The 12,563-nt window shown below is 34.3% G+C and overlaps 1 protein-coding gene across 1 annotated transcript; it reads left to right on the forward strand.

Annotated features, from left to right (window-relative positions):
* Positions 1-3,586: 3,586 nt before the first annotated feature.
* Positions 3,587-3,982, forward strand: LOC136036819 (uncharacterized). The gene has a single exon (XM_065719150.1). The coding sequence runs from the start codon at positions 3,587-3,589 to the stop codon at positions 3,980-3,982; it is 396 nt and encodes a 131-aa protein (XP_065575222.1).
* Positions 3,983-12,563: the final 8,581 nt, after the last annotated feature.

The following is a 12,563-nucleotide window of genomic DNA, read 5'->3' on the forward strand; positions in this document are numbered from 1 at the left end:
TCATCCAATGCAATTAACTGAAGATACTTAAACAACTGGACACTAATTAAACACGAGATCAAGAAGATGCAGCAGAAACTTTTGTTTCAAGCCAAACATCAGTCCCCTTGTGGCGCACTCTGGAAGATACGATTTCACCTTTTGATTTCATTTCTTTCGCCACCCCAAGCAATTCACTCACAGCCAACCGAGATCACAACAGGCTTCGTTTGCTGATTAGACTTGTTACCGCGTTGACACGAATCAGTAAGATTTGACGAACGAGGAGTGATGCGGTAGCATTTCATCAGATTGATAGGTTCTGTGACTTCAAGTCCGTTTCTAATAAAGTTTGAAACTTAAACTTCCATCTTTTCAGGAACTTTTTTTGGGGAAACCCGTGAATGGGTAGATTAAGCTTTCTTTCTTTTACTTCAAAGGCTAGCAGCCGATTTTCCAGAGAATCTGATTGGGTCATTTGGTCATCTAAAGCTAACTCAAGCTAAGGAATTTTATGGTCTCGCAACACAGCCTCATCCTTTAAAATTTTAATTTCTGCCGAAATTGAGTCTAGCTTTGTAGAAACTTGAGCTTGTGCCGTTAGGAAATGTGTCCAACTTCTCGTTGATCAGATTCTTGAATCGCTCAAAGGACGACTGGGTGACCACTGACATTGTAAATTTCAGCTATAATCCGCGAAGATTGAACAGTATTAGTCTTCCATTATTCCCTTCCGTACACAAAATATCAAGCACTTTTATGGAATACGGGCAGGCCCACGATAAAAGTGACAATCACCTTTGGAAAGGTGGCCCAGTGGAACGGGAATTGCGGGACACGGTACACCTTTATAATTATATTCCAATACCACTGAATTAAAGCCAAAGTTGTTCAAATAACTCGTGAAAAATTGACGATTTTCACAAATGGAAATAAATATTGTGTGGTCACCAGTGTTGATGCTTGCAACGGGGGAATTAACCCTCTCCTGCTTGCAAATTAGGGTTATATTAATGTCTTATTATACCGCTTTACGTCTAAACTCATTGAATGCTCAAAGATAATAGTATTTCTTAATCTCTTACTGTACTCAATGTCACTAGTTGCACAATCCAATTAGATTTAAAGTTAAATCCAGTTTATGTCCTCACAGTTCAAAGACCAAATCAATACATTTAGAACTGCAACACTTTTTTAAAACAATATTGATTGCTTTTGTCTCTTTTAATATACTTAAACTTAAGATTAAATTAGACCTAAAATTCAACCGCTAAACAAATCTATATTTTCTTTTTGCTTTGATAATGTTTGAGTGAAACATTACGAACTGAAACATTATGAAGGTAACATGCTAACACACATATTTAATACAATTACAATTGAAACTTGGAAATGAACGATTTATCTTTTCGCACGTCGGTGGACAAATAACTTGGTAAAACAGCTTTTATTATAAGAGAGAAAAAAATTGGCATATTGTGCACATACAAAGAAAAAAAATATATCGATTGAATTGTTCAAAACAAGAATTTGAACTCTCTAAAGCAACACATAGACTATGGCAAAATTCGGCAACTCAGTTTGGAAACTAAATAATTTCTTTTCCATTTCTTAACTGCTTGAAGTAGGAATATAACTACAATTCTTACTTCTTAATAAGCAGAACAATCGTAGCTAACGGATTTTGCATGCAGTCCAGCTATACTTTTTCCCAAACCCCCCTAATGTGCAAATTTATCACTCTTATTTTTTTTTATTTTCCTTCTATTCGCGCAATGCGTCTCTATTACCCATTTACCTGTTAATTGAATCAACTGTAACGAAATAATAACATAAAACATAATTTACGGGTGTCAAATTCATTGACAATATATAAAATGAGCTACATATATATTATATAATTTATAATTATACATAATTAAATAACCATATATATGATTTAAACGATAAATTCAAAAATTATACGGGCAATCTTATGATTTGAGGCCAGGGATAGGCCAACGAAGTATTAACTTCTACTTTGATACCTTAAATTAACAGAAGATATGAACAATACTAAAACAGCATAGAGACTAAATTCATTTGAGATAATTATTTTTTTATTTACCATCATTTCCTATTGACAACAGAAACATTTTAGTTTTTGTTTCAGGGAGGAAAGGGGATTTGGCAAGTTAAAGAATGTACAACTGTAAGATTACAAAAGAAAATAATTCTTTACAGCAGAGCTGATTTTTTTGGTCACTTAAAAGGGGCACTAGAACTTTTCATTTCCGTTAAATTGAGCCCTTTTGCAACATTCTAGGACCTCTGAGTCGATACGATCACCGCTGAAAAAAAAACAAAAACAAAAAAACACGCATCTTTGATCTGCCTTCTGACAAAAAATAAAAAATTCCACATTTTTGTAGATAGGAGCTTGAAACTTCTACAGTAGAGTTCTATGACTTTTAGGAGTTCTCTCCCCCTATTTTGTAAAATAAAGCAAATTTTCTCAGGCTCGTAACTTCTGATGGGTAAGACTAAACTTGATGAAGCTTATATGTTTAAAATCAGCATTAAAATGTGATTCTTTTGATGTAGCTATTGGTATCAAAATTCCATTTTTTAGAGTTTTGGTTACTATTGAGCCGGGTCGCTCTTTACTACAGTTCGTTACCACGAACTGTTTGATAAAGTTGGAGGACAAGCAATATAAACAAGGGTATTTTATTTGACAATTTGACAAATGACAATACAATTAAGTATGTAAATACAAAGAAGGATAGAATGTAAGGAAAATTAATTTTCCTGTATTGGAATTTCCTGCTCTCGTATTGGAAGCCCCCGTGGAACTCTGGGATCAACAAGCTCTGGGATCAAAGCATCCATGAAGAATCCTTTCAGCTTGGGAAATTTCTTTTCGGTCCAAAAGCCTGGATCGCGGTCTATCTTTTCAATGTAGAAGTCTTTCTGGGTAAAAATCATGAAAAAGCAAGTATCTAGCTGAGCACATTTAAGCTAACATTGTACTTGGTAAAAGTAGTCGTGGCCTCGTTTGAGGTTGACCAGTCCATTATTTCCAACTTCCATGCAATAGTCCGCCTTAGCCTCTTTTTGGTTCTTTATCCATTCGCCTATCCCCGATTTTTTCGCAGTTTCGCAGTTGCATACCTCGTTTTGATTTAATTTTCCTCATGATTTCGGCGCTGTGTGCACAACTTCACTGAAGGCTCCTGACTATTTCTCATTTCTAGGTTTCTTCTTTGCATGGAAATAATTTATGAAAATTTCACACTATTAACAAGCAGCTGATTATACCAGCTTGTCATTTTGGTCTCTAGGGAGTATTATCGGCAATCTGAAACGATTCTTTCTGGCAAACGACTTGTAAAAATTTCAGGTAGCTGAAAATATTCTATGGGACTGTTGCAAGATAGGAAAATACATCGAAAATTGCGTCTTGCAATTTAACCTGTACAGCAGAGCGAGAGGTTTCAACTGTCTGGTTTCATCGCCTTCATTGATTTTGTTGCCGCATTTGACTCCCTTGTCAGGACTGAGCTTTGAAAGATTATAGGGGAAAACAGTGTCCCAGTGGAACTGATCTAGATACTCAAGGGAGCCGATGAGTCTACAGTTACAAGAGTCCGAACTGCTGATGGCGAAACGACGGAATTTTACATTACGTCAGGGATCAAACCCGGGGTGGCCTGTTTTTCCGGCCCTGTTCAATTACATAATCGAGTGGATAATAGCGAATTTGCTTTACACCTACAAAGGGTTTGTTGTCAGTCAGAGAGAAGACAACCCAATCGCCCTGATAGACCTTAACTTTGCAGACAATGTGGATCTCATGATTATCTCTTTGGCTGAACTGCAAAAGATGGTCAACGATGTCTCATGTACATCAAAGAAAGCTGGCCTCATGATGAGCAAGTCTAAAACAAAAGTCATGAAAGCCAACGCCCCAAACCACCCAGATATCCATTTAGAGGGTGAAACCATTGAGACTATTGAATAGTTCTGCTACTGGTTCTGTCCTAACTCTGGATGGAGATGCTTAAGCTGACGTTAGAGCTCGAATAGGAGAGGCTTGGGTTGTCTTCACAAGCATGAAGAAGTCACTTTGGAATAGATATGAAATTAGTGTCAAGACAAAGATCTAAATGGATATCTGGGTGGGTTGGGGCGTTGGCTTTCATGACTTTTGTTTTTGTTAAAATTTCTAGATACCAGTATAAGTACTGATAGTTTCCAATCTTTTGGGAATTTCTTTGTTGACCATACCTCAACTAGAAAGTCTTTCAGCTGACATAGTAGTGTGGGGGATGACTCATACATCTCTGCTGAGATGTCATCCTCTCTGAGGGTTTGGTTATTTTTCATGTTTTTCAGTGCCAACGGAACATCAGCAAATGACGGTGGCTGTAGATCTATCTGGTAGGTTTCCTTCAGTGCATTCTGGAAATCTTGTGGATCACACAAAGCGTTGGGGTATTAAGGCTCAGAGAAATGTTCTTTTCATCTCTTAGGGTGGTCTTTTTGTGTCTGAATAAGGCTGCCCATTTTGTCTTTTAGTGAGTCTGTGGAGATGGGCAACTTGCCTGTCGCTTCCCTCAGCAGCTTGAATGTTTTCCTTAGGTTATGCGATTCTGCTGCTTGTTGCATATCAGAATCCATTTGTTACCAAAATTTCTCCCTGTCACTATGAGTTAACTGCTTCACCAGCTTACGAGCCTTTTTAGGGGCTCTTTAGGGATATTGAAAAGGGGTTGTTTGTTTTCCGTTAGCTCAATTGTTTTGTCCAAGATCCAGAGCATTTGCTTCCTCTTGGTGTGACCAAGAACCTTTTCAACAACCTCTTGAGTCAGGACTTTAGGCTTGTGCCATCTGTTTTTGATGTCAGTGAAATCATTAAGGGCCTGAAGTCGGTTGTTAAGCTGTAGCTCAAAATCATCCTTGATTTGTAGACTCAGTAGTTTTGATACATCAAACCTATTGGCCTTTATCTTTTTTGTGGGTGCTTAGTCTTTGGCCGAAATTACAACGAGAGGAGAGTGATTGGAGTCGTTTAATTAGCCTGTATCTGCAACTCTGTAGATACTTGCATCCATACGTAAGCTACTCCAATGTCTTCTGACAAGGAAGTGATCAATCTGGGCTTTGGTGAAAATGTTGTTAGATCTTCAGGTCACAAGATGGAGCTTCTGGTGCTCGAACTGGATGTTCACCAGACATTGGTTATTATGTTTGGTAAGCTTAGCAGCCTGTCGCCGTTCTGGGATCTATCTCTGATAATATAACGTTCAATCCCTCTTTCAGTGTTTGCATCTGATTTACCAACCCTTGCGTTAAAGTCACCAGCAACAAATAGTATTTTGCTTCCTAAGACAGAGTCAAGTATTCTCTGCAGCTCAAAGTAGAACACATCTTTGGCGTCATCAGGACTATCTCTGATAGGCGTGTAGACAGACAATGTAGTTACGTTACTAATCCGGCCTTTCAGTCTCAGGGCAGAGATTCTTGCTGACACTGGTTGCCAAGAGATGATAGCTGATGCAGCAATTGGGTTTAGAAGTAATCCGACTCTATGGAGAGTGCATCAGTCAGTCCAGAGTTGTAAAATTCATATGTTTCTAAGTCTGTGAGGTCAATTGATTTGGTCAGTATGTTGTTCAATCTAGTCTCAGAAAGGCAACGTATATTGAGAACATACTTTTTTCATTTTATTAGCAAGGAGCATCTGAGTTGATTCGGAATTGCAACTTCTTACGATCCAAGAACAAACTTTAAGTTTTTGGTGGAGATGATTAGCCCATTTCTTGAATCAGGCATCATCCAAGTCAGCTACTGTAGACGCCATAGTATTGATCTCTGTCTCTAAATCTTCTGTATCCATTAATGTTTCATGGAAATTATATTGACAAGCAGCTTCCCTAGCTTCTTGCGCCCTGTTGTGTTAGCTGTTCTGCTGGTTGGGCTAGGCAACCAGCAGAACGTTTCAACATTCTACCGCAATGAGGTGCAACTTATGGCTCTCATCTAGCTTCACAAGGGACAGAAGTGTGAATAATAGCTACGATGTCCCAACCTTGTACTTTTTGAAATTTTATTTTTGTTAAAATAAAGTAGAGGGCGCAGGTAATAAGTGAATTTATAATAGTAATAAAAATAGTAATAGTTAATAAATATATAATACATTAATACAATAAATTTAAAAATAATGAAATAATAGTAATTTAAATGATTAGATTAAAATAATTAAGCTATTAAATAATTTGAATCATAAATATATATTATTGACAATAAATAGAAAATAATTTTACTAATAAATGAAAAACTTGTTAAAATTTGGTCCGAATTTTTTTTGGAAGACGGGGGGAAGGCTACTAATCAATATTTTGCCCCGGGCGCTAACTAAAGAAAGATGCGTAACATTGAAGAGATTGTCAAGGGTCTTGGACATCGGGCCTTAAAGAAACCTTCTCAAAACACTGGATATTTGGATTGAATATGTAGCAAATGCGGAATTATCTCTGAAGCGTATGTAATAGTGGCTCAGTCAAAAGTTGTAACCACTTGCAAGTTCTGTGTAGCAAAAGGTGGAATTTTTAGAGCTTTTGACAAAGTCTATTTTGTAAGCCAATAAAAAATCATAGTTTGTTTTCTGCGTAAATATGAAATTTTCTACAATAGGCAATTTTTTAAAGAATTTTGTAATCATTTTTTTTCTAGCATTAAAAACCAGAAGAACAAAGATTACTTGAAGAGCTCTTAGAGAAATTCCCGCCAGAGCCAATAGAATATCAAAGATGTAAAAAGATCGCTGCTGCTAGGGGTATAGTTTTTTCTAAATGAATTTTTATCTTTCTTTGATTTTTTTCTGAGTTTTTAATTTTGTTCTTCTTGTTGGCTTATTGGTCAAACAAAAGGACATTGTCACTTAGCATGGAAGGTGTAGTCATAGAAACTTCGGAAAGGGTTCACTGGGTCGGAAGTTGTAAGTTCTAGTGTCGTTTTTAAAGATTAAAAGTGATTAGAAGACAACCAGCTCTCCTCTCTCGCCTTGTCTTATGTGTTCCAGTCACACTATCATGGAATCGGATCACAATTACGAAATAAATCTTTTTCAAATAATAGAAAGTTCCCATAATGCTCTTGGGAATACAGTAACCAGGACTGAAGGGCCTAAAAATATGTAAATTATTATTTTTTTACAGAAAAGTCTTATAGTGGGATAGGCAGGCCTGCTGGTCCTGGTTTCCCGATTGGCATGGAACTTTCGGAGATCCTCCCTTATGTCAAAGAACAAAATTATTTGTTGGGTGGGAGAAAGCTGTTAGAGAGTCCAAAATAAGCCTGTAAAATTTTTGTCTCTGATCAGTTCCAGACTTAAAGCCTTAAATTCCTAGTCCAAGTGAAACTTAATGACAAAAAAAAAAACGTTCTAGGGCGCAAACTCCTTAAAAATGAGACCTAAAACAATGCCGAACAACTTTTTCCCTTGTCGGTTTAAACTTTTATATTTGATTCCTTGGTCCAAGAGGTGATGAACACGTGATATGAAATAGATATTGTTTCCACCCCACGACGTTGCCTGACAATCGCCAAAAAGTTTTTTCCCGAAAGGTTTGAAACCGACAACCGTGTCACTCTGAATGCATGGTGTGAAGAATACCAATTTTTTTGTCTGAAACTTATAGTCTTATATCCTTGGACCGAGAAGACTCCAATGCACAAGAAAAAGGTTGAAATTTTTGTAGTTAACCGTAAATTATTAGTAATACTACTAACAACTTACCACAGCACCAAGCCCCCTGAGGCTAACACAGCCACTGACGTTCCTCCTCCTTCCCAATCTATTCAAAGCCTCCCTCTTTACACCCTCTAAGGAAGTTACCATTTCCTTTAAATCTTTCTTTGTGACATCATCCCGCTCCAGACGAGGACGGCCTGATTTCTGTTTAGCCCTAGGCGCTTGGCCGGAAAGTACAATTTTTGGCAATCTGAATCCTTCATCCACAGAATCTGCCCTAGGCATCTCAACCTTTCTCTCATTATAGTCCTAGGAAGCGGGATGAAAGAAAACATTCTTTCACAGAAGCTTGTCGCCAAACAAATCTCACTTTTCGCATAGCCTACTGTTTGAAATACGGTCAGTCAGCCGAGCACCCAGAACAATCCGTAGGCAATTCCTCTGGGAAAATCTAGTAAATCTTTATCCTATCTTCAGAGCTCCCATTCTTTAGTGCCATTCGCCCATTACATCACTCTAACTTCCAAGATTCTAATCTTGGTTTGCAGACTTATCTTTTATTCTTCCAAACTTGGTTTTCTTTTTATTCCATATTGATTTCTTTTTAATTGTTTTTTGTTAAGTTGTTTAATAAATTGTTTATCTATTTGCTATTTGTTGTTTTAGGAATTTTTTGATAATGTTGTGTTAGTTCGTTGTCTTAAAACAATGTTTCTTAATCGACTGTTAGTTGGTTTAAATACTGTAATTTAATTAATTTAAAAAAAATGTGATAAATTTTTTATCTTTTCTTTCGTTAATCGTTCTTTTATTTAATATTAATTATTTTATTCGTTGATCTATTGATAATTAAGACAGATTAATAAATTAGTTGATTTGATTATTGTATTGACGAATTCATTTATATTGAAAGATTATTCAGTTTATTAACATTTATTAATTCGTCTCTTAATTTCCCATAGGCAATAGAACAGCCCGATAAGTACTAAGCCGAGTACATAAATACTTTATAAAACTTCAAAAAGCAGGGTTGCCAGTCCTGGAAGAAAATACGGATATGAAAAATATCTTAAAAGAGTAAGCACATATTTTCTTTCTTCATTTTATTATTAATGAATAACAGAGAAAGGAGGGGTATTAATTTAGTAGATTGCATAGTTAAGCGGTTCCCGCAAAGTTATCAATCGACTAAATGTGTATATTTTTGTTATTTTTTCTTTTTTTTAAAGATCTTAATTTTTAATTAAATAAACATTGTTATTAAATTATTAATGACTTAGCTTTAATTTTATATATCTTTTTTCCTAATTTCTATTTTTAATTTTTTTAAAAGATTTCATTTTTTATTTAAGTAAAAAATGTTTTTAGATTGTCAATGACTTAACTTAAATTTTATTTTTAGATATCTTTTTTCCTAATTTATTAAAAAAATATTTGTCAAAGACTACATTTTACTAACGCCACCTACTGTACTCTAATGTTTAACACATCCATTTTTGTTAGCATTGAGTTTTAGGTGATATATTCTGTACTGGAAATGAATCCTGTGTTTATACATAACTTAATCAAAACAGTTTGTAAAATGTAGTAATTTGTGACGTAGGGCACCAGAGATATTTATCTACCGAACGCTTAATCAGGATATATTTATATTGCACAAGTGCTAATTAAATTGTTAATTGAAATTAGTACTTATAGCACACATTTGAAAATTTAATAACTATAAAATAAAGTTAAGAAGAGAAATAAAATTAATGCAAAGAGAGAAAATAATAACTCTTTTTAAACCCTTGGTATCAGCAAAAACCTTGTTGCTAGATTATAGAGGCAGAATTATGGAAGTACAAAATCGCAAAGAAAAGAAGAACGAGGACAATAAACAGCCAGTGAAAAAAAAATGAAAATTATGCAAATACTTCGGTCAAGACCTTTGCTTGACCGTCCTCAGTGTAGAATAAACTGATAAAAATATAAAAAAAACCTTAAAACAAGTCGCAAAACTAAAATATTATGACCCTTTCTAAGTAACGGTGAAAAGGTAACTGAATAAAAAACACAAGTCTAAATAAGATTTCACAATTTCCTCTTGCTTATTGTGATTAAATAGAAAAAAAAACAAGTTATTTTTAACTGAAATTAAGGAGTGAAATTAAAACTTAAAAAGAACAGAAATTGCTCCATATATGGAAGGGGATGTTCCCTCGTCAACGCCCCGCTCTTTGCGCTAAAGTGTGACTTTTTCTCTCAAATCTTCTTTTTAAAACAGTGAAAAGCTTTAGCGTAAAGAACAGGGCGTTGAGGAGGGAACAGCGCCTTTCATATACGGAGCAATTTCTGTTCGTTTTAAGTTTTAATGTCGCTTCTTACTTTCATTTAAAAAAACTTGTTTTTTTCTTTATTTAATTCCATATAGGTTCAGGTGATTGTACAGTCTTTTATGCATGACCTTTTCATATAGTTTTGAAAATAAAGACAACATAGAATTGATCTCCAGTTAGAAGGATTTGTTTTCAAATCTCGTTTATGCAAAGGGACAATGGAGAAACAAAAAGGGGAAAATCAAGTGAAAACCTAGGTATCTCTGGTCTCATACCCGCTTATTTGGTCTCTTCTTGTTATTTTCTTTTAATTCTTTTTCGTTTTGGCTATTTATTTTTATTAGCTGTTAGTTCATAGCCGCTTATTTGGTTTCTTCTTGTTATTTTCTTTTAATTCTTTTTCGCTTTGGCTATTAATTTTTATTGCCTATTTATCTCAAACCCGCTTATTTGGTTTCTTCTTGTTATTTTCTTGTAATCCTTTTTTGTTTTGGCTATTTATTTTTATTGGCTATTTATCTCATACCCGCTTATTTGGTTTCTTCTTGTTATTTTCTTGTAATTCCTCCTCGTTTTGGCTATTTGTTTTTATTGGCTATTTATCTCATTCCCGCTTATTTGGTTTCTTCTTGTTATTTTCTTTTAATTCCTTCTCGTTTTGGCTATTTGTTTTTATGGGCTGTTTATCTCATTCCCGCTTATTTGGTTTCTTCTTGTTATTTTCTTGTAATTCTTTTTTTTTTTGCTATTTATTTGTATTGGCTATTGATCTCGTACCCGCTAATATGGTTTCTTCTTGTTATTTTCTTATAATTCTTTTTCGTTTTGGCTATTTATTGTTATTGTTTATTTATCTCATACCCGCTTATTTGGTTTCTTCTTGTTATTTTCTTTTAATTCTTTTTCGTTTTGGCTATTATTTTTTATTTCCTATTTATCTCGTACCCGCTTATTTGGTTTCTTCTTGTTATTTTCTTGTAATTCTTTTTTGTTTTGGCTATTAATTTTTATTATTGGCTATTTATATCATATCCGCTTATTTGGCTTCTTTTTGTTATTTTCTTTTAATTCTTTCTCGTTCTGGCTTTTTATTTTTATTGGCTATTTATCTTAAACCCGCTTATTTGGTTTCTTCTTGCTATTTTCTTGTAATTCTTTTTTTTGTTTTGGCTATTTATTTGTATTGGCTATTTATCTTATACCCGCTAATTTGGTTTCTTCTTGTTATTTTTTTTAATTCTTTTCGTTTTGGCTAGACAAAACTAACAGAATTTCATTTTCTCTTACGTTCCCTAAAAATGAACAGAAATAAACTGTTTAGATTTTGTTGTTTTGAAGCAAGGGGTTACTGGGTGTGTTGGTAGGTGGAATGAGTTTTTAATTGGAAGGGCGTTAATTGGATGCTTTTAGTTGGAAATTGCGACCAGGAGTTGGGCAAGTCCAGATTTTTTTTTCTCGTTTTCAAATTTTACTCCAATGTTTATGGGGTTATTTCAAGTAAGTGAAAGACATAAATATATAGAAAAAGAAGAACTTACAACAAGATACAACGAATATAACTAAAATGAAATTTTTTTTAAAAACAGTCCCAGCATCCTTATGCAGCGAAGTTCAACCAGGACTTTAGTTATGTTGGTTGTATCTTGTTGTAAGTTTTTCTTTTTCTATATAATTTATGTTTTGCTGAGGGTGACGCTTGGACACAGGGCCGAAATATTAATTCTAATTATATTTCTGCTGTCTTGCGAAAATAATTCCCTATTGTTCTTCTTGTTTTTGATATTCACCAATGTCTACATTTAGAAAAAAAAATCCTACTAGCCGAATGTTAAATAAATGCCGAAATTATTTTCATATAAAACGATTTAGTTTTTTTTTATACATTTAAGTACTATTAAAACTTAGATGTTACTTTAGAAATTGATCTTTGACACATAAACATAGAGATTGGGCCATCTAAAGTTTGGGGAATTTTATTTTAACTGTTACTCTTAAGTGATAAGGATTAATTTTCCACTTCAGGTAACTCCCCGCCCCTTACCTCCCGAAAAAAGAGGTTTAACTTGTGCATAGTTATGTGAAAGAAACTAGTATTAAGCCATATTATTATCAGATTACAAAATATTATTGCAGTTAAAACATTTATTTTAGAATAAGAAATTCAAAGCAGAAGCACAGCGATTGCTCCATCTATTTATGCCATCTACCTTTTGGGGAAGCTCCTCTCTTAAAGAAAATAAATCAGAACTTGACTTGTTTAAACTGCAGGATCAACAAGGAACAAGGAGTGAGGATGAAATTAGTGATATTTCTCTAAGTTGTTATTTTTTTTTCTTTATTTTTTCTATTTCTTTTCTTTCCTTTCTTCTGTATATTTATGCTCCTGACTATTGCTATTAGTAATAAAAAATACAAAAATTGGGCCTTTTGTGAAAATATACCCATTAAACGACTGATTTTTAGAACAATAGTTTCAAATATGAGTTTACTTCGAATCAGTAGTCCTAGAATATTGAGAAAAGGCTCTC

This window comes from Artemia franciscana, chromosome 16 (assembly GCF_032884065.1).
Source record: "Artemia franciscana chromosome 16, ASM3288406v1, whole genome shotgun sequence".
In the NCBI taxonomy this organism is placed as follows: domain Eukaryota; kingdom Metazoa; phylum Arthropoda; class Branchiopoda; order Anostraca; family Artemiidae; genus Artemia; species Artemia franciscana.